This window comes from Callorhinchus milii, unplaced genomic scaffold, assembly GCF_018977255.1.
Source record: "Callorhinchus milii isolate IMCB2004 unplaced genomic scaffold, IMCB_Cmil_1.0 Scaffold11, whole genome shotgun sequence".
NCBI lineage: Eukaryota > Metazoa > Chordata > Chondrichthyes > Chimaeriformes > Callorhinchidae > Callorhinchus > Callorhinchus milii.
The window spans coordinates 19,042,598-19,065,509 of NW_024704752.1; the positions used below are offsets into that span (position 1 = coordinate 19,042,598).

Genomic DNA, 22,912 nt, shown 5'->3' on the forward strand with positions numbered 1-22,912 from the left:
ACCCCCCTCCCCCCACACCCTCACACACACACACACACCCCCCACCCCCCCCACACACCCCCTCACACACACACACACCACACACACACCCTCACACACCCCTCACACCCCCACCACACACCCCACACACACACACACCCACCCCCCACACCCCCCTCACACCCCCCACACACCCCCACCCCCTCACACACCCCCCCCCACACACCCTCACACACCCCCCACACCCCCACCCCCCACACACACCCCCCACACCCCCCCCCACACACACACCCCCCCCCACCCCCCCACACACCCCCCCCCCCCACACACCCCCTCACACACACCCTCACACCACCCCCCCCCCCCCCACACACCCCCCACACACACCCCCCCACCCCCTCACGCACCCCCCACCCCCTCACACACACACACCCCCCACACCCCCCCACCCCCTCACACACCCCCCCCCCCACCCCCCCCCCCCCCCCCCCCCACACACACACACACTGTTTTGTTTAACAGTTCTGTGAAACTTTGAGTCCAGAACCAGAACCATCTTCACTGTGTGGATTGTTTTTTTTTCCTTTTCTCTTGTTTTTTGGAGAAAAAAGCCCCTCCGACAAATCAGAAAAAATGTGTTTTGAGGGGGTGGGGGGGGGGGGGAGAGGGAGGGGTTAAAAAATAATGTTCTTTTTATTTCCCAGTTGGAGGTATTCTCCCTCCCGACAAATCCACAACTCCTTTCGCTCGGATGTCAAGTGGCCGCAGCCTTGTGTTCAGGGCCTCCCTCCTGTGCCCATGTTGGTCACCACACTTCCTGTTGGGTTACACTACATTGACTCCCAACTTTGCTTAGAAATGGGTTCAGACGCGGAAATGCAACAACAATAATAGTAGTCCTTTAACTGTGTGTGTGAGAGCTCCCATCAAATTTAGGGCTGTTTCTCCCGTCCGGGATAGCATTCCACGATGGCTCCTGAGCCAGCAATGGGCTTCTGGCTGTGTCAGACAGCCAAAAAAAATGATCATGTCATGTCTGAGCTGAATCGCGCTTCAAAATTAAATAAATTAAATTAAAATTAAATAATAATAATCCTCGCATCCTTTGATATAGCGCTTTTCGTGTCGGGAGGACGTCCCAAAGCGCTTCACGGAACACACTGTAAAGTGAATTGACTGTATATTTGTGGGCGAACGCGGCAGCCAATTGCGCACAGCAATGTCCCACAAACAGTCGTGGGTTGAAAATGACCAATTTATTATTGTTTTGGTTTTGGAGGATTATTATTAGGCTCTGTGTGGAGTAAGGAAACTTGCCCAAGGTTTCGCCCTCTGCCTGGAATTGAACTCAGGTCTCTCGCTTGCAAAGCGAGTGCTCTAACCACTGAGCCACAGGACTCCACCCACTGAGCCACAGGACTCCACCAAGGGCTAATCATAAGGGCTAATGATGGACATTGAAATGATGAGCGAGAAGAAGATGCGGTGGAGCGGATGCGGTGACGGAAGCTGTCCCGGTAATCCAGCATCGTTCTTTTGGACGTTTTGCCCAAAGAGAGCGTTAGTTAAGATGACGTTCGCCTGAAGTTTCCACGTCTGGGGGAGAGTGTGCGTTTTTGAAAGTGCTTTACGTCGATCCGAATTTGTGTTTGATTTCTGCGGCCACAGATTCCCGCTCTCGAGACCCGACCTGATGGCAAAGTGGCTGACGGCGGCAGCGCGAGAAAACTGGGTACCGTCGCCCAGAGCGACTCTCTGCAGCAATCACTTCACAACAGACTGTTTCGAGAAGAGGAACAACAGACGGCATCTGAAACTTTGCTCTGTCCCAACCATATTTCCACCGGCTGCGAACAAGGTACAGCTTCGAACGTTGTTCTCGGTCTGTCACTCGTTGCAGTAAATGAATTGGCGATAATAATATTATTGATCGGCCTCGAGAGCAAAACTTGTCACATTTTCATCAAAGCATATAGCTTGGAGGGGGTGGGGGGGGGGGGCATTAATTTTGGAGTGTAGCTTAACCACTTTTTTACATACAAATGTTCTCATTCTCATCCATCCTTCTTCCCCCTCTCTCCCACCAAACGCACAGTCGCTACACTTTACAGTATATCCCGTGAAGCGCTTTGAGACGTCTCGAAGACGTGATGGGGCGCTGCACCAAATGCGAGGATTCTTCTTATTTGTACAAATAATGCATGGATTTGTCTTGCTGTGAAAGGTCAGCGTGTGTGGCGCAACACAAAAGATAAATATGCGAACTTGTATTCTTTTCGTCTCGTGATCGCAGGCTGCAGGCGACAGAAGGGTACACAAGCTGAACACTTCGAGCGCTGACAACAGACACCGTGAGGGAATGTCAGCGTTGCAGTCGTCACCTTCGCCGTCGGAGGCTGTTTCAGCGTGCGACGCATTGAGCCAAACAGCTCAGTCAGTTAGAACTGCAGACAAACTAACTCCGCGGACCACGGAGGCTCTCGACACTGGGCGGCTTGCTCAATTAGCCGCTGCAGCAGCGGTCTTGAACCCCAAAGAATTGCCTCAGATCTCGGAAGTTCCTTTCACGCCGTGTTTATTTACTACACCTTTAGATCCAACATCTGCAGTGATAATGTCGGAAGGAACAGGTTGGATATACACAGAGGTACTTATCCCTGAGTCACAGACCCACCAATCAACTGCACCTCTGTGTTCTTCAGAAGGAGTACAGCTTTCCTCTGAGACTGCCCTTTCTCCAAACGATTTGCCGGAAACGGTGTTTCCTCAGGACCACAGTTATTTCATGAGCCCTTACCCCGATATAATCCGGCAAACTTTGGAAAGGAAGCTTGCTTGGGAGAAGAAGAAAAACAAGGAGCAAAGGCAAAAATTCAGAGTCTTGCAGCAAAAGCTGAAAAGAAAAAATCAGAAAATTGACCAGCTCAACAAAATTATTAACCAGCTACGGAAAAATATCAAGACAGACGAGCAGACAGGTATTGCACAGTAAGGCACACGCCCGCACGAAACCAAAATGCTTATTTAACAACCGTTTGGTTGTTTAATCAGAAATGACCTTCGCACTTAAAAGAAAAATGGATTGAAAATGTGCGGCATTGGTTTTTCAGCATTTAATACCTTACAAAGATGTCTATGTACCAGTCCAGGTGCCGGCTGAGTCCTGTTGAAGGTGGATGAGGGCTAACCTTCTCCAGTTGAACGTCAACAAGACCCTTAACTATCCTTTCCACCCCACAGCTGCGTCGCGACCCGCTCGCTCTGCCTTCCCCCATCCCCGCAACCTCGCCCGGCTCCGACACTGCCTCACACCGCAGGCCGTCGAAACCCTCACACACGCCTTCATAGCATCCAGGGTTGACTGTGCAAACATCCCCAACGCCTCCCTCCGTAGGCTGCAGATCATTCAGAACTCTGCAGCCCGTGTCCGCTCCCGCACCGGGCTCCGTGACTCCAATTGCCCCCGTCCTCGCCCGACTCCATTGGCTTCCCATCACACAGAGGATACAGTTCAAGATGCCGGTCCTCACCTCCAGAGCCCTCCGTGGTCTTGGTTGTTGAAGTTAGATTTGATCGTCTTCAAAGGGGTCAGTTTCGTGAGTCAATTCATTGGTTCACAGGGTGAAAATGTACAGGAGAGGAATAAATTCTTGTATATTTTAACCCTGAAATGAGCACGCAGCCAAACTACAGGGTGACCAAAGAGTCGTGATACCATTTACAATGCCTCATAAGTCTCGGTGAAGAAATTATGATATTTTAGGGTGTTTTTTTTTAAGACGTTTTTGTTCACACCGTACTTCTCTCTCCAGTAGAAAGATTTGCAAACGGATTGTTCACAACCTTCACGGAAACCAGAAAATAAAACAGACTTAAAAATGTACCTTTGCAAAACGTTGCCGTTCACTGTTGATGGGTTTGCCAAAAAGCTCAGTGAGCATTTTTTGTTGGTAATGTACAAGTAGCTTTAAAATTAAACTCTCGTTGTTTGATGCGTACAATCAGCCAAACGGTGCAGCATTTAAGACTTACGGTCGGGAGAGTGCGTTCGTCATTCACATTCGGTTTTAATAATGAGGGGAAAAAAAACTCTGTTCTCGCGGCAGTAAGTAAGTAGGAACCCGGGTGTCAGTGGTCCGGTGGGTGGCTTTTCTGGGGGTGGGGTAGTAATAATAATAATAGTAATAGTAATAATCCTGGCATTTGATACAGCGCCTCTCATCACGTCTTCTCGACGTCTCAAAGAGCTTCACAGAATATACCGTAAAGCGAATTGACCGCACGTTTGTGTGTGGGGCGAAGCCTTTGGTTTTTGGCAAAAACAAGAACAGTAATAATCCGGTCACTGCAATCCACGCAATCTGCGCGTCCGTGTGCGCGCGCGTGTGGGGGGGGGACGTGGCTGGCGTGTGCGGGGGGGGGACGTGGCTGTGTGCGCGTGTGTGCGGGGGGGGGACGTGGCTGTGTGTGCGGGGGGGGGACGTGGCTGCGTGTGTGCGGGGGGGACGTGGCTGTGTGCGGGGGGGGACGTGGCTGTGTGCGGGGGGGGACGTGGCTGTGTGTGCGGGGGGGGGGACGTGACTGTGTGCGGGGGGGACGTGGCTGTGTGCGCGTGTGTGCGGGGGGGGGACGTGGCTGTGTGTGCGGGGGGGGGACGTGGCTGTGTGCGGGGGGGACGTGGCTGTGTGCGCGTGTGTGCGGGGGGGGACGTGGCTGTGTGTGCGGGGGGGGGACGTGGCTGTGTGCGGGGGGGACGTGGCTGTGTGTGCGGGGGGGGGACGTGGCTGTGTGCGGGGGGGGACGTGGCTGTGTGCGCGTGTGTGCGGGGGGGGACGTGGCTGTGTGTGCGGGGGGGACGTGGCTGTGTGCGGGGGGGGACGTGGCTGCGCGTGTGCGGGGGGGGACGTGACTGTGTGCGGGGGGGGGACGTGGCTGTGTGCGGGGGGGACGTGGCTGTGTGTGTGCGGGGGGGGGACGTGGCTGTGTGCGGGGGGGACGTGGCTGTGTGCGCGTGTGTGCGGGGGGGAACATGGCTGCGCGTGTGTGCGGGGGGGGACGTGGCTGCGCGTGTGCGGGGGGGACGTGGCTGCGCGTGTGCGGGGGGGCGGAGGGGGGGGACATGTCTCGCCGCGTTCCGCCCGCAAGATACACAGTCACTACGCGTTGCGGTGTCTGGCGCGAAGCGCTCTCGAGCCTAAGGACAGGACAGTGACAGTGGGGCCCACAGACCCCCCCACTCCCCCCCCACCCCACCCCCGGCCTCAGAGCCGCCACCTGCTGGTGGGCGCCACGTGGGCCCACAACCCGCAGGAAGTTGAGGTCATTGTTCTTTTTTTTTATCAATCAGTCCGTCAATCCCCCGCGTCCGCTCCCTCCCGCGCTTTTCCGGTTGCCTTAGAAACGGACCAATCAGCAGCTGGCTCCGCCCTCCGCTGCCAAAAAAAAATGAGGCCCCGAATGGATCCAATCAACGAGGGCGGTTCACACCCGACCCGCAAACCAACCAACCAACCAAACGCTTCGGCTCATACCTGCGCGGATTGACCAATCAGCGCTCGCGGCCGGGGTCACGTCCCACCCCTCGGTGGGCGGGGACCGGAGGTGCGGGTGACCAATCGGAGGCCGGGTGACGCCGGCTGAGCGGCGGTTTGAATCGCGGTGGCCGTTGGCGGGTCGGCAGCTCGCGCCCGAGGGGGGAGGAGGAGGAGGAGGAGAAGGGGGGAGGGGTGGGGTTTGAAAGCCGTCTCCCGCGCGCCCGAGCGCCAACCGTCGCTGGTCGGCGAGGAGCCGTCCGTGTGGCGGAGGAGGAGGAGGAGGCGTCCGCCGCCGCCATCTTTACCGCCGCGTTTTTTTTTAACGGTGTACCTCATCTCTCCCTGACCCCGGAGCCGTTAAACGTGGGGTGAAAGCCCTCCCGCCCCCGCCCCGGGGTAGGTTACCGGCCCCGTTATTTTTTTTTCCCTTTCACCTCATCTTTTCCCCCTTCCCCGCCGATGGCGGAGACCGGCGCCGCCGCCGCCGCCGCCAGGAGTTTCCTGGCCGATTCCTCCGGCTTCGATTCGAGACTGGCCGACGCCTCCAGGGAGCTCCTGTTCTCCGGCAGAGTTTCGGGCATCGTTGAAGGTAACCCCTCAATCTTTCCCCCCTCTCCCCCACCTGTCCCCCCCTCCCCCCCCCCCCCCCTCTCCCCCACCTGTCCCCCCCCTCTCCCCCACCTGTCCCCCCCCCCTCTCCCCCACCTGTCCCCCCCCTCTCCCCCACCTGTCCCCCCCCCCTCTCCCCCACCTGTCCCCCCCCCCCTTCCCCCACCTGTCCCCCCCCCAGGTTTGCAGTTAACTCAGTGCAGCACCTGTGTGGGCAGAGGGGGAGGGAGGGAGCGCGGCCTCGCTCTGCAGTGCGAGTGCAACAAGTGTTGGTGTTTCCCGAACAAAGCTGCCCATTGATGCCCCCCTCTCCCCCCCTCCCCCCCCGAATGCGACTCCTCCCGCAAATGGGTCCCCGCAAATCAACTGCAAGCGTCGTCGCCGTCGCCTGAGAGGCCTGGGGGAGCCGATACCACCACAACTTTTAAGAGAGAAGCAGATAATTAGTTGGGGAGGAGCAGGGATATGGGGGGGGAGTGGGGTTGATCAGGGCTATGGGGAGAGAGTGGGGGAGTGGGGTTGATCAGGGCTATGGGGAGAGAGCGGGGGAGTGGGGTTGATCAGGGCTATGGGGAGAGAGCGGGGGAGTGGGGTTGATCAGGGCTATGGGGAGAGAGTGGGGGAGTGGGGTTGATCAGGGCTATGGGGAGAGAGCGGGGAGTGGGGTTGATCAGGGCTATGGGGAGAGAGTGGGGGAGTGGGGTTGATCAGGGCTATGGGGAGAGAGCGGGGGAGTGGGGTTGATCAGGGCTATGGGGAGAGAGCGGGGGAGTGGGGTTGATCAGGGCTATGGGGAGAGAGTGGGGGAGTGGGGTTGATCAGGGCTATGGGGAGAGAGTGGGGGAGTGGGGTTGATCAGGGCTATGGGGAGAGCGCGGGGGAGTGGGGTTGATCAGGGCTATGGGGAGAGAGCGGGGGAGTGGGGTTGATTTGGAAGCTCTTTTCAAAGAGCAGCACAGACGCGATGGGCCGAATGGCCTCCTCCTGTGCTGTACAATTCTATGATCGTAGCTTCTGCATTGCTTCAAATGCAAAGATTTTTGTCTTGTTTGGGTCACAGCCTTGGGAGTGATAAAAATTCACTGGAAATTGCAGACCGTTGATCTTATAATAAAGGGCAGATTTGGAAGTCAAACTAATAAAATAAATATATAGTTTTCTTTTCAAATTGGGATAGTTTGCTGTTCTTGATTTTTAAGCTTTTTTTGCTTGTTTTCTAAAGTACTTTATTGTAGTATAGCATATAATAATAACCCTTGCATTTGATATAGCGCTTTTCACGTCTTCGAGACGTCTCACAGCGCTTCACAGAATATGCTGTAAAGTGAATTGACCGTATATTTGTGGGCGAACGCGGCAGCCAATTGCGCACAGCAATGTCCCACAAACAGTCGTGGATTAAAAATAACCAATTTATTATTTTTTGTTTTGGAGGGATTATTTATTATGGAATGTAATATTTCACCCACAAATATACAGTCAATTCACTTTGTTGGTACAAATATCTCTTGTACTTTACTGAAATGTATCCCAGGGCACAACATTTTATTTATGCTTTAGATACAAGTAAATCCATTTTATGTTTGAAAGCATTTGCAAAGTAAAAATCAACACACAAATATAACATTGTTTCTCTTTAAACTAAAATATTTATAAAATGTTGCTTTGAGATGTCTCAAGACTTGATAAGGTTCTATATCAAATGCAAGGATTATTATTATTCACTGATGAAGTTTTTCTCAGTTCTTGTATTTAAATCCACAAGCAAGTAGTACACATTGAATCAACCAAGATTGCTTTTATTTATGTTACACAAGTACTTGGTTTCATATAGCTTTAAAGTATGAGCTTAATCACATATCAAATCAGTCCTATGTGAAACTCAGTTTTGCAGACCTGGAGGATCCCAACTTTGATCCACGTTCTGCTGAATCAATTGGTTTTGATGAGAGTGATGGTTGGATATGCCTTAAGTTGCCTCAGCACCTCTAACTGGGAAAGGAAAAATACAGTTATCTCTTTATAGTCCTGATGACTATTCAGTAACCTCTGCTGGAAGGTTCACGCGATATTGAGATGGGATGGGATCACACTTAACTGTGATGCTTCTAAAGACCAAATGAACTCCTGTCACTTGTTATGTAATCTAACCTATTCTAGAATGCACACTTTAGTGAGGTATTGGGTCGCGCTTTAGGATCATACCCTGGCATAAATCAGAGCGATCATTGAAAGGAGTACAAATGTTTGTAAGCTTTGTTTTCTTTTTCACAGATGTACCTCCGATTGAAACTAGAGTTGTTTTGGCTGGAGAAACTGGAAAGAATGAAGATCTTCTACAAGCTTTGCAGGTAATATTTCAGACTGAAGACTAAAATATTTTTTTTGATGTTTAAAGCATGATTTGTATTTAGGGTTCATTTAAATGTAATCATCCTCAGCCACCCCAGTTACTTTTGCAACATTTTTTGTCATTAACAATGTTAATAAGAGCAACAATAATGGTGGGTGAAAAGGATGCATCTTTTTAACTAAAGGAATTTTTTATTGCATCACTTGCTGCTGATATTTCTGCTTTGTATATAGCAAATACGAGGGAAAACAATTGTGGTTCTGATATTTTCTTTGGTTTTTACAACAAATTAGGAATTGAAGATTTCCTTCATTAAGTCAGAAGGAGCAGAAGATTTTGGGCATGAAGAAAACGCTGAATTTGAGACACTTTATGTCTTGGGGGAATTCGAAGGTCAAATTTATGACACCTTGCGCAAGACTGATGGTAGAATCCTGGGACCTCCTGTTGTGCTTCACTGTGCTCAGAAAGGAGAGGTAGGGATGGATCTCAACAGAACCTTCGGTGTTTCAAACCATGTGATAATTGTAAACCTTGACGTATTCATTTTAAATTGGGAGAGGCATATAATTGGGACAAGATAAAATATTAACTGGTTGATAACATTTTAGATTTCTAAAAGTTGCAGGATTGGCACATTTTTTTAAAAAAGCTGTTGAATCAAGAGGAGTATTTGGATGTCAAATTCTGATCTAGAGCACATGCTTGTGCTAACCCTTTGTTTTGACCTTTCAGCAGGGTTTTGTATCTTTTATGGAATTGCAGATTAGGTCTGTCAAATCAAATTATAGCTACAATTTATTCCTGTTTAAAATCTTGGTATAAAGCTAAGTGTGAATTTAGAGTGGAGACCATCTAGCTCATTGTTCTACAATAACAAAAGATAACATTTTTCAGCCATGATAATCTTCTTTCGGATTTTTACCAGTTGATAAGGCGCTGTATTTGGTGATCAATTAATTCCTACCCTTATTTTTATATTAAAAAAAACTTCTTGGCATCCTGAGAACTGAATTTAATATCTGTTATCTGATATTATTATTATTATTTGTTTTTGGTTGTATGTTGTATATGGGAGTTAGCATTATGACTATTCCGATATGGTAATTTAGCAGTCTATTAAAATGTTGTAATTAAGCTTCTTGCTCTATTTTCTATTATTTTTCTCCCTATTTTCCTGAAGCCTTTGCCTTTCACATCGCGGCCGCTGTACTGCACAGGCATGCTGAATCTCGTCTTGTGCTTCACAGGATTCAGGAAGGAGAAGTTGGTAAGATAAAAGTTCTACATCATTTAACCCGTTTTTGTCAATATTATATATTAAGTAGAAGACATTGTATTTGGATAGCTATGGATGTGAGGGACTTTTCCAACCTCTACATGAATTTATGAAAATATTTAAAGTCTGGCATTTTCATAAAAAACAATGAATCAAGAATGAATTGTCAAGAAAATATATAAGTAGCTTTTTGCACGGTGAGATTTGTTTTCAATAGAACCTCTGAAAATGCATTGCCTCTTCCTTGTTGTAGCCCGGGTGCAGGAGTTAATTTCAAGAGCAAAGTTCCTTTTAACTTGCTTTTATTTTCACTCGCAGCTTAGTCTTGTTACCCTGGTCCATCATATGGGAGGAACCATCCGTAAAGAATACACTGGGAAAGTTACGCATCTTGTTGCAAAGTCTACTCAAAGTGACAAATTCAGGGTAAGTGTTTACCCAATTTCCTCCCATTCTTGTTAAAAATAATTTTTAATCTCCAAATTCAAGTAGTGATGCAGTTTAAAGATATTTTAATGTTTATATAATAAACATTTGTGTTTGGAAACCCCAAAACCTTTTAAAAAAACACAAAAAATAAACGAATGCCTGGGATATCTGTAATGTATTCTTTGGATATCCTTTGTTTTCAGATCGCTGTGAGCATGGGTACACCAATCATGAAAGAAGAATGGATTTGCAAAGCTTGGGAGAACAGAAATGAATTGTGAGCATTTGGGTTGATTTTCGCATAGTTTCTTTTATGTGCACATCTTGCTGACTATTATAATGTAAATACTTTCAATGTAATGTGATGCATTTGGATTGAGACTTGAAAAACAATTCTACCATTTAATAATCCTTGCATTTGATATTGCGCTTTTCATATCTTCTAGACATCTTAAAGTGCTTCACACAATATCCTGTAAAGTGAATTGACTGTATATATTTGGGTGAAACGCGGCAGCCAATTGCACGCATTTATTTTAAAACAAAATGTTGCGTAACATCTACTTGGGGTTTCAGAGAAGGGTCATTTTTTTGTATACATGACCAAAAGTAGCAGGCACCAGTTGAGTTAACTTATCTTTTCTGATCAGAGTAGACAGAGAAGAAACCCAAACTTTCAGTGTATGTTAAAGTGGGAGCAGATAAATTGCCATATTGTCATATTCCTAAGGGTAGCGTCCAAAGTAAAAAAAAAAAATGGGCTTTACATCGTATTACTGAATTTAGCTTTTCTGTCCCCATAAAACGCACGTAACAAAGGGTACTTTATAAGTATTTTAAGCCAAAGATAGCCTTTAGCTTAGTGCACCAAATTTAGAAGCTTACACCCAACTGAAATGTATATACAATTTATCTATATTCTGTGTAACTTTAACTCGATCAATGTAACCTTATTATGGTCTTTTCATTTTTGTGTTACAGTGGATTCCATGCTGCAGGTGCCGAGTTTCAAAATGGGTTCAAAGTCCTCCCTTTCCACGACTGCACGCTGAGCTTCATTGGGTTCTCGGATGAAGAAATGAGAAGTATGGAGGAAATGACAGAAATGCAAGGTCTGTATTGGGCACAAGAGAAAATACTTGCCATTATGCTCAATTTTGAATAGTTCTCCACAAGATAAAGGAAGTTGTTGTCAAAATGAAGTTAATTACTGACAAATACTTTTTTCAGTCATTTGACTTCTTCCTGCATCTTCTGATTACCATAGAAATGTCAATATTTTTCACCTTATGAAACTGGTTTGCTCACTGGCAATTCCAAATGAGGAGGAGGTTATCCCCATAAAGGATAGTCCATTTTGTTTACTAAATTCTGAGTAATCTAATGTAGAATAAATTTAATTTGTAAAGTAGCTGATTTATATTAGAAATTAACAATTGAATAATGAATATAAAAGAAAATTGGCATCTTATTTTTTTTCCAGGAGGAAGGTACCTGCCTCTTGGTGATGAAAAGTGCACGCACTTGGTGGTTGAGAATACAGTGAAACAGTTGCCCCTTGATCTATCCCAAAAACTGTTCATTGTGAAACAGGAGGTGAGAAGCATTTTCAATTTAACGGTGTAATGGATTCCAACAATTCCTTGGCTGCAGGGCTAACATAATTTGACCAAGAGATAACTTGGATGTTCTTCTGGTCCTGTAACTTTTCCTGTTGGCAATCCTTTTCAATGGTAGATCTGAGGCCAGAGGCATTGCATTGAGAATTTGTGGTGGATATTTGAGTCCTAGCATTCTTGTGGTAGATAGATTTCTTATTGCAAAAGGGATTAAGGGATATGGGGATAAGGCAGGGTCAGGGTATTAGCTGGAGTTAGATTAGAAGATCAGCCATGACTGAATGGCGGGGCAGGCTCGAAGGGACGAATGGCCTACTCCTGTTCCACAGCAATGAAGATCCAGTTGTTTTTAGTACTGTTTTAGAAGTTACATGGAATCACCAATGTGAATAGTGATGATAATCCTTTTTTATATGTAATATTTTATTTTTATATTGTTATCTTTATAATATATAGTAGCTTTGTAACATTAATGTTTTTACTACTTAAATGTTTATAGAATAAAATTCTTTTTTTCCCCTTAATTTTAGTGGTTTTGGGGAAGTATACAGATGGATGCCAGAGCTGGAGAGTCCATGTATTTGTTTCAAGAGGTAATTCAAACCAAATTAACCAATTTAACTCTGACCAAATTAATGTTTTCCTCCAAAGATGCGCATGGCTAAAATGATCCTTTCCTTTTTGAATTACAGTCAGAAAGTCCAGCCCTTAAGAAGTCTGTGTCTTTGCTTTCACTGAACACACCAAATAGTACACGTAAAAGACGACGTTTGCGAGACACATTGGCTCAGCTTACGAGAGAGACTGACAATCTTTCACCTTTCCCACCGCGGAAACGACCATCAGCAGAGGCTTCCATTTCAATGGGATCTTTACTGGATATCTCTAACACTCCAGAATCTTGTGGAGGTTGGTTAAGTCAATGGAATTAAGATGTCATAAATTGTTATATCCATTATATCGAAGCGCTCTGTGATGCCGTCCGGCGTGGAGGGCGCTATATAAATCCAAGTTGTTGTTAAATAATGCATCAGATTTTTAAAAAGATGAGTTTTGTGTTAAGCTCCTTAAGTTCACCAAGTAGGAGAATGCATCCTTGATTAAAGCCCTAGATTTGAAGATAAGATATTAATATTCAGAATGAATATATGGACATTTAAAGCGAAAACTTCCAATGTATTACTGCTCAAATCTGGCAGATATTTGCTTGTTTGTCTTTCAGAGAATGCAGTGACCAAACTAGTGATGAGGCATAGAAAGAATAGACAGCAGCAGGTTGGCAAGCATTTACAGAAGTGGAAAGCTCAGAGATGGCACAAACCAGGAAAGCAATCTGGCAGCCTTATTGATGATAACAAGTCAGAAATAGAACATGGCAATTTTCTAGAATTTTTTCAGCAAAAGCATGAAGAATCTGATAGTTACACAATGAGCTTCTTGAGTAGCAGTCCAGAGGGGAAGCAGTTTGAAGACACACTTCAGGTTAGGAATGCAATGGAAATGGGAGAAATCTCCCAAATTACTGTGGCAAGCACTGCCTTGGATAATACCGTAGTAAGTGATTTAGAAGCTTCTGTCTGCCCAACAGAAGCCTTGGCTATTCAGATCGATGAAGAAACTTTATGTCAGGACAATCATGCAGAGAACAACTTTGCACATGCTAATAGGCTTACTGATGTATCGCGATTGCTTGATCTCGAATTGATGACAGGCTTTCAACAGAATGGTTCTGTCAGACATGTGGACACTGTATGTTGTGCTCTGGAAAAGATGCTTCCAAGCCATGATGATACTCAAGATAAAGATGAGGATCTTATGTTCCAGCAAAATGTTAGTCCACTGTCTAATGTGGTTAACGAGGCACCAAAGGAGTTGGAGACAAAGTTTCTCGAGGATCAAATGCAGGAAAACTTTCAGGGTAGCATGGAATTCGAACTAAATGCTATGACTGAAGACTCATCTTCCCTAGAAATGTCCTCAGTCTCTGAATGTTCTATGGCTAAAAGTTTTATTAACCTTTGGGATGTCAGTACAATTTATGCTTCAGGTAGGGATGTCCATTAATATAGATTCCTCCAAACTCATGTAATTATTTTATAATGGTATCCAATACAAAGCAATCCATGAAGGTGTAATCTGTTTGTTTGCTGTGCTTAGTGAAGCATAAGCTTCAGTGTTAAAACTTGAGCGTTTTCAGTTATGTTGCTGAATAAAGTGGAACTTCATGTTTTGCTTGTGGGGAGGTGAGGAGAACAGTAGAAAATAATATTCCTCCTTTGCGTAATACAATGGAGCATGGTTATAAAATGGTGGTAGGAGTCCTTATAATCCTAACCAGTTGCAATTTCTAGTCAACGTTTCAGTGTGTGTACAAAACACTGATGATGGCTGGAGCTCAAGAAGTCAAAACTATTGACTAGGTTCCACCACCGAAAATGACTTTATGACCAGAGAGTACCATTTTGGGCTACCAAGCGCTGACAAAGTCAATGCATGTATTTTGGATGTTTGTCGGGTTTGTGAATGGTGGACTCCACACCCCAACTATGAGTCATAATGTAACAACGGACTCTCTAGTGGGTTCTCCTGTATTCACCAATAAAATCAAACCTTGTATTTATTCTAGAAACGCCGAAGTCCAGCNAAAAAAATTTGAAATATTTATTGGGAACTCATGCCAAGCAATCTGCACGGTGGCAGGTTGCCATGGAACTGTACCAGACGGAGAGCAACTATGTCAATATTTTAACAACCATCATTCAGGTAAGGTCATTATTCAATACAGCATGGGTTTAATTTAGACCCTGCACTCTTCCTTTAAGAGATTTTATGCAGGAATGGTCTTCTAACTGTATAAAACATAGTAGAGTCATTTTTTTCCCTTCAATATTTTACTACGGTTTTACCCCCATAAATTTGTTGACCCTGTAGAGTCAAACTTTAATTACAGATAAACACATGGACACGCATATTTCTGCAGGACTCTTTTGCTCCAAATTTTATACCCCAGTGTTAGCAGTGATCCAGTATTAGTACAGGCAATCAACTCTACCTTGCTTGGTACAGAAATGGAGACAAGAAATTGAAAACTACATAAAAGTTTTATTTATTTAATTTGTAAGTGGACTTGATTGCTTTTTAGTTGTCAAACAATCTAATCTTTTAATGGTTTCAGTTATTTAAAGTTCCTTTGGAGACGGAGGAGCAGCTTGGAGGACCTATTCTTGCACAGGAAGAAATAAAAACCATCTTTGGCAGTATTCCAGATATTTTAGACGTGCACACAAAAATGAAGGTCAGTGAAACATTGTAATAGAATACATTACAGCTTGGATATCCATTTCTGGCAAATTTGAAGGCGATTGAACTCCACGTTGATGAGTTATGACTTCTGGAAACTAAATAACATTTGTGTCTCTTGAAATCAGGGCAAGTACTTTTTTTTTATCTGCTGGCCAGATCTCAAGTATACTCGCTTTAGCTTCAGGAGACGTCCAAGGTATTAACATTTGTCTCTGGGTTCAATCTGGTCAAGCTTTGGGAAATTCTTGAGCTACTGTAAATGGTCATCTCATATGTCAATTCAAAGAAGAACCAATTTTCAGTCAAATATATAGTGACTCTGTCAGTGAAAGTGGAGAGAGTGTTGGAATGAAGAAAATATGGTTCTAAGGTTGTAGCGGATGGGTTTGGAAAAGGACAGTGTTTGATTACTGTACAGGAATTCCAATTAGAGGATAAATTATGGAAATAATGAAGGGCATGTTTGGACATCAGTAATCTTAACTTTTATAGCACTTTCTGAAATCTATTGCAACTTCTGTATTTTGTTTTTTAAAAACCCATAGGCTGATCTTGAAGAACTTATGATCAACTGGTCAGAAAACCATAGTATAGGCAACATTGTTCTACGATATGTAAGTATTGAGATTTCTGAAATTTAATCCAAATTATATATTTGGAGATATTTGTTGCAAAACTATAATTCTTAGTACTTAATATGGAATGAAAGTTTTTTTGTTTGTTTGCTTTTGATTTAGTCTAAGGAATTGGTGAAGACCTACCCAACATTTGTGAACTTCTTTGAAATGAGTAAAGAGACTATTGTGAAGTGTGAAAAGCAAAAGCCAAGGTTCCATGCCTTTTTGAAGGTACAGACTTTTAGTAAAGCTTTTGCATATTCTAGTTTAAGAGGTATGTATGGTACTTTTAATTTTTAATGGTATGAATACTCGAGATCAATGCCATCTTTGACACCAATTTTGTTGTACAGCTGTGCTTTATAATTTGAGGCTGCTTCCAAATTCAGTCCTTCTAGGATATAAGTATGTTTTTTTCTTTTGCTGCAACATTAAAATATTTTTTGTTGTAGTTTAGATAATGAGTCAGTAAATGAAATGACCATTGCAAAGGTGGCCAGTAACTTTGTCTTCTAGTCTGCTTTTTGAAAGGGAAGTGGGAGAGGCCATTGTTAACATGACAGTATCTGATGTCAGGAGTGATGTCTGGATGACATGAAATTGGGGATGACTTCTTGTCTTTGGTCAAGGGATGCAAAACCTGCTGGAAGAAACACCAAATATGGCTCAGGCTTTAAAACTGGAGTTGAGGGGAGGGGGTATCAGAAAACGGAACACAGAGCTGCTGGGAGACAGCTTGGGGTCTTATAGATTAGAGGAAATGCTAACACCGGCCTGATGGAAACTCCCCATCCAATCTTCCCTTGGCTGCAAGCAGTTATCTGACTTCAGATAAGCTTCCCTGATTCACACAATGTGGATCAGGATCGCTGAGGTGTGAAGAATCAATAGAACTTGTCCCCTTTTTTTCCCCACTTCTCCCAATGGAACTAAGTTGATATTCTAGTACAGTGCCACAGCACAATATTGTACCATCTGCGTGTGAAGTGCAGGACCTTATATTAGTCTTGATTTAAAATGACTGCAGATTGAAAATTAAGTAGATTATTTTTTTGCCTTTTCTTTTGCCTATCTTTTTTTTCTTAACAGATTAATCAGGCTAAACCTGAATGTGGTCGCCAAAGTCTGGCTGAGCTGCTTATACGTCCTGTGCAAAGGTTGCCGAGTGTTGCCTTGCTCTTGAATGGTAACGGGAATCTGTATTTTAAAGCTAAAAGGCTTCTTACAAAAATGTTAATTAGCTTTCATTCAGTGTGTTTATAGGGTCTATTCAGAGCCCTGATTTTCTCCATTTTTGATTCTCTTATATTTCAGTAGGCTATAATATCCTTGAATTTGATATAGCGCTTTATTGTATCTTCGAAATGTCTCAAAGCGCTTCACAGAATATACTGTAAAGTGTAGTGATTATATATTGTGGGCGAAACGCTGCAGTCAATTGCACACACCAGTGTCTCACAAATAGTCAGATTTAGTAACCAATTTTTTTTTAAGTGATTATTATCCCCAGAAAAGCCAGCAGAGTTTATGTGCTTTTTTTAAAAAAAAACTTTATTTTCCAGATCTTCGAAAACATACTGCAGATACAAATCCTGACAAAGTAACATTGGAAAAAGCTATTGAATCACTAAAGGAAGTCATGACGTAAGCTGACTTAAATAGAATGATAAACCAGCCATTGTTGATGAGCACTTAAATATAATACAATGTCAACCCTTAAAACAAAGTCATCAGTTATAGCGTAATAAGCGTTTATTTAATTCCTTTTAGGCATATCAATGAAGACAAAAGGAAAACTGAAGGTCAGCGACAAATCTTTGATGTTGTCTATGAAGTAGATGGCTGCCCCGTAAGTATTGGCAGAAATTCTGAATGTGAATAACTAAATACAATAACAATTTGGTCACTCAACTGTTCGTGGGACGTTGCTGTGCGCAATTGGCTATCGCGTTTCGCCAACAAAATATACAGTCAATTCACTTTACAGTATATCCTGTGAAGCGCTTTGAGACGCTTTGCACCATCTCGCAGATGTGAAAAGCACTATCAAATGCAAGGATTATTTATTATTATATTACTTCAAACAGTGTGGTTGGGATTCCAAGCAGTAGCATTTCACCTGAATATGTAATACAACACTGATTCGTAAGAAGAGCTTACAAAATCTTGTTCTTTTAGTCCTTAGATTTAATTTCCCATGATTGTTAGTTTCGATGGCAAACTATCAGCTGATACTTTAACATGTATTGGTATCTCATTACTGTGGATCTTTAAATTTCCTTATTTAAGCTTTCCAACCATAGTGTGGTCACTAATAACTTTCTTCCTTTGCCTTTTTTTAAAATGTAGGCTAACTTATTGTCATCTCATCGGAGCCTTGTCCAGCGAGTGGAAACAATTGTACTCAGTGATGAGTTGTGTGACCGGGGTGAACAAGTCACTTTATTCTTATTTAATGACTGTCTGGAGGTAGGTTTACAGATGAGCCTTGAGAATGCTCTGAGTGTCATTTGTTGCATATATAATTTTGCTCAATTAAAATGCCAACTATGCACATTACAGTAACCAACACTTACCTCAAGATATTTAGTAGCGAGATAACTGCTGAATGCTCTGGAAAGTTAAATCAATTCTATTCAATTTCTTTTATAATGGTCTCTATAATATGAAAAATTCCAACAATAAACTTTTAGATTGGTTTATGTGTACCCTCCTGCAGAATAGAGAAAAGATTGAATTCTCCTACCAATCTATATTTTGCTCTCAAGGTATTAAATCTTTCACATTCATTATTTTTGACTTCATGTCATTTGACTTTGCCATGAATTTCTTTGTTTCAGGTTGCAAGAAAGCGCCATAAAGCAGTCAGTTCTTTCAAGAGCCCCCATGGGTCCACACGCCCTTCTGCTTCTCTCAAGCACATTGTTCTTATGCCACTTTCCCAGATCAAAAGGGTACTGGATATTAAGGAGACTGAAGGTCAGTAAAGACTTGAATTACTTTCTAAACCTTGTTTTTCAGATACTCAATCTGAATTATATGCAACCTGTCCTTTAGTCTCTGCAAAATCCAATTTCTCTGTTTGTAAAGCCCCATTTTATTTATATTTGGAAGTTCAGTATGGGTTGTACAAATCTTCTGATGCATTTGTTTAATATTGAGAATAACATAGCATATTTAAGCATAACATGGAGATCAGTAAATGTGTTCATTTATACCACCCAGGAAAAGGTGTTCTTTGAAGTACATCCTAACGGTTCAGCTTGAAATGTAAGCCTTTTTCGTTTCATGTTATGAAGTTTAATAATTTAAGTTCTGAAATGATGAATTGGTCCTGGTTTCCTCTGTTACAGATTGCCAGAGTGCTTTTGCCCTGGTGGTTCGACCTCCAACAGAACAGTCAAACCTGATCTTCAGTTTTCAGTTAATAGTGGAAGAACCTCAGAAGAGTGACTGGTTAAGGCTGCTCTGTCGGCATGTAGCAAACACCATTTGCAAAGCCGATGCAGTAAGTTTCTAAAGGAGTACGACTGCAAGTGTTTTTTAAATAAAAAGTTCATACAGGTTCTTTTGATATTTTTGCTTTATGGTTTTTTTAAGTGGCATGTTAGTGGGTAGTCCTATCAACCCATTCTTTTGCTTTTCTACATTATTGACCTGTTCCAGTGTTTGCATTTTGCAGACTCACACAAACATCATTTGGGAAGGATACAGTGCCTAAAGAGTGGCATCATTTGATCCTCTGCACTTCATTAAGTCCACTGATTGAGGCAGGATTGTCACTGTTCTTTAAGGTGATCTCAAATCAACTATACTAGTTAACACAAACTTATTTTCCTTGTAGGAAAATATTATTTTAAAAACAGACCCAGAATCTCTGGAGATCAACACTAAGGACATGGATAGTACATTTAGCAGAGCATCGAGGGCACTCAAGAAGACCTCAAAGAAGGTAAAGCCAAGATTTCTTCTCTACATTGCTTGCTTTGGTACAGATTAAAACCGGATTTAAAAGTTTAATTTGTTCTTGCTGTTTGTCTAGGTTACAAGAGCATTCTCGTTTACGAAGACACCTAAGAGAGTACTACAGCAAGCCTTAATGGCCCACAGCACTCCAGATGGAAAGATTCCATCGGCCAACGTAAATTACATAGGCAGCCGTTTAGCCAGCACGGCATCATTAGCGGTAAGAACAAGCATTTGTATAATCCTCATTGGAGCAGTTAGTTAATACTGCTGTTGTGGTATGAATATACAGTGACTAACATGGTCTTTCCAGAGGAATCATCTTAAGAGGGGTGGCATTGAGAGCTTTGACTTACCACTTTCAGCCTGGCACCGTACAGGAGAGTTTAAGAGGGTTTAAGCCCTGTGTTGAACTTAAGTCTACGTTGACGTTCCAGTGCATACCTGTAGAATGTTCATTGCTGGTAATGAAGTCCTGATCAGGTAGATCCCAAACCAATATTTCTCTAGATTAGTTATTTACCTTGTGGTTGGTTGTCAGACCTTGCTGGTGCAAAATGCTGCAAGGTTAGCTTACAAAAATGGTCCCTTAATTGACAGTAATTAGTAGGGAAGCGCTTTGAGCTATTTCAGTATGATCTAGGTTGGTCCTGTTTTACAATAATTTGTTTTATAATCAGTTGAATTTGATAGTAATTAAGTAGTATTTCTCCCACTCTAGATTTCTCGTTCTTCATCTTCAGTTCATCTAAATAGCTTGATGACATCATCTAAGTGTGTAAATGTGCAGCGCTCTAACTCCATGGATGGTGCACCAGTTAGCTCCAGACCTCGAAATAATCTGTGTCCTCCTTCACCAAGTCGCCCCTTTACCTATCTCAGTGTGGACAGTGATTCTTGTAGCTCTGATGCCTCCAACAGCCTCCAGAGCCTATGCAGTTTCTTTGCTTTACCTGCTATGAAAGTTTCTGATGAACAGAAGGCTAAGCTCTCTCTCGACTTCAGCATTCAAAAACAAGGCATTTAAAGCACTGAACTTAAAGTGAGCCAAATGTCTAGTCACATCAATCACTTTTTTGTGTCTGGTATTCCTTCTCACCTAATGCCTGGAATTTGGGATTTAACAGGAGGTTGAAACTAATATTTGGTGAGGGATTATTATTTTGGTGGCTTTAAACATGTACAAGGGGAAATAATTCCTACCATCACAAATTTTTCTCATTAGAAGTTCATGAAGTGTAACATTCTTTCTTTCCAAGTATAGCTACTTTAAATCCTCAGGATATTCTGATTGTACAGTCTTGAGTTTGGACACTGTCCTTCAGTAGAAATGTAGGTTGAGGCTTTTGTGTTTTGCTTAATTTTATTCTGTAGGTAGATAATAAGGTAACTGCAGGCATGTACCAATAAATATTTGCTCCTTTCAATTATATTTTTAAGTCCTTTAAGGTAATCATTGAACATGGTGATCTTGCACACTAAATGCAAGTTTTTGCAAGCAAAATCTTGCACAAGCATTGACAATTTAACAGTAATTTTAATCTTTAGCCAGCCGGAAAGCAGTTGTCACTTTTGAGATAATTTGTTCCCAAACTTGGAATGAAAGAATCTTACCTAGTTTTTCACTATAAAGCATGCTTGTTTGCCCCTCAAAGCTTGTATTTGATATGTCTGCTTTGTTACGTGTGTGTACTGACTTCTCTTTTCTTGAACAGGGAGTGCAATCTCCTTCATTGGTGAGTCTGCCGGCAATGTTTGAAAAAAGATACCACACTTTCAGTCGATCAACAACTCATCTAATATAGAAATACAAACTTTGGATGGTTACCCATCCATGGAAGATTTTTGTATGTCTGTCCACGATATAATCATTGTAAAGTTTTAAATGTGCTCATTAGCTTGAAATGATATATCAAATGTCATTTCATGAGTACAGAGAACTGATGGATTTGTTTCTGTTCCTGATGCTGTTTCTCTACCTGCTTCTGTTTTGCATTTTGATTCTAGTATCCGTTATTTATTGTATTACCTTTTAATGAAACATAGTGCTTGTATCGAATGTGTGCTTTTACTACACACTAATTAAGCTGACTCAGTCTATCTTCTCATGTAAACAGCCGTGAGGTAATTGAAGTCTGTAGCCTTGTGGATAGTTTATAACCATGAATGCTGAACACTAATTTCAAGCTCGATTTCTTAATAAGAATTGTGTTGTAACTGAGAATTCCTTCCTGTAATCTGAAGTACGCCAGAGAATAGACTGCCTTGGAGCAGTGTTAACCGGGATCTGCATGACCTATTTCCAGTTACTGGAGGGAATCCCTATTTTTATTCCAACAGCAATGCTAGAAACCAGCATGTTTGTTTCTTATCTCAGAATATCCGAGCTAGATATTCTAATACACGGTTAGCTGCCTAAATAGTTCAAAACTTTCATTCTTTGTTACAGTATTCTTTAGTCAATTTATTCAAGTGTTATTAACAAAACTATAAAAGTTGAAGTAGCAGTTTTGATATAATTTGAATATTCTGGCTAATGTGGGTGAGTATCTAATTACTACAGAGACAATCTTATTCCCAAACCTTCAGAAATCAGTGGATTTAAATTAGGTTCTGATTAGTTGATTGCTATGGTAATTTAGGATTCATTAAGAATAAATTGTAAAGTTAATCTCTAGAAAATTGCAAATCTATTGCTGTAGCCTTTGTAGTATGTAGTATGTATTTTTTTAAAAAATGAAGTTTATATTTTGAATCTTTGTTATTTTTTGGATTCCGTTTCTTTGCATAAAAGTAACCATACCATGGTATTTTTGTATATTGGGAGGTTTTTATAGTTGAACATCTTGTCCCTGAGGTAGCTGCATGATCAATCACTTCTACTCCAGAGTATATCTTTGTGTCTGCACTTTCTTAGTTCTTTGCAAAAAATCTTGTACTGTTGTATCGTAAATGTTGATTTCCAACATCTACATTACCTTGTCATCAAGATACTATTCTGACTCGCTCTCCCAGCAGAAGAAACATTTTGAGCTGCTAAGTGAAGGATATGCTGAATTACTTATGATTGTAAATTACTTTTATATGGTTCTGTTTCACATCCACTGGATATTATATGCAATAAATATTTTTGAAAAATATATTTTTTTTCAACGTCCTCATTTTAAAATCTGTTTTGAGTCATTGCAGAAGGTGAGAGAAGTCATTCACACTTCAGTCAATTC

At 42.7% G+C, this 22,912-nt stretch overlaps 2 protein-coding genes across 2 annotated transcripts in view; both read left to right on the forward strand.

Moving 5' to 3' along the window:
• LOC103173673 overlaps positions 1-3,211 on the forward strand; it is a 3,972-nt gene extending 761 nt beyond the window's left edge. Inside the window, exons 2-3 of the mRNA XM_042339273.1 lie at positions 1,648-1,837; positions 2,273-3,211. Of these exons, the coding sequence (XP_042195207.1) occupies positions 1,648-1,837; positions 2,273-2,971 (889 nt within the window). The 3' untranslated portion in view covers positions 2,972-3,211. The remainder of the gene's footprint in view (positions 1-1,647; positions 1,838-2,272) is intronic.
• Positions 3,212-5,972: 2,761 nt separating this feature from the next.
• ect2 (epithelial cell transforming 2) lies at positions 5,973-21,445 on the forward strand. The gene is made up of 25 exons (XM_042339261.1): positions 5,973-6,102; positions 8,397-8,473; positions 8,769-8,951; positions 9,659-9,745; positions 10,073-10,180; positions 10,387-10,460; positions 11,165-11,295; positions 11,667-11,779; positions 12,333-12,395; positions 12,495-12,711; positions 13,025-13,849; positions 14,429-14,565; positions 14,978-15,097; positions 15,651-15,719; positions 15,843-15,953; positions 16,812-16,908; positions 17,285-17,366; positions 17,493-17,571; positions 18,072-18,191; positions 18,563-18,701; positions 19,076-19,230; positions 19,567-19,674; positions 19,765-19,908; positions 20,410-20,730; positions 21,404-21,445. The coding sequence occupies exons 1-24, from the start codon at positions 5,973-5,975 to the stop codon at positions 20,713-20,715; spliced, it is 3,675 nt and encodes a 1,224-aa protein (XP_042195195.1). The 3' UTR covers positions 20,716-20,730; positions 21,404-21,445.
• The last annotated feature ends 1,467 nt before the right edge of the window (positions 21,446-22,912 follow it).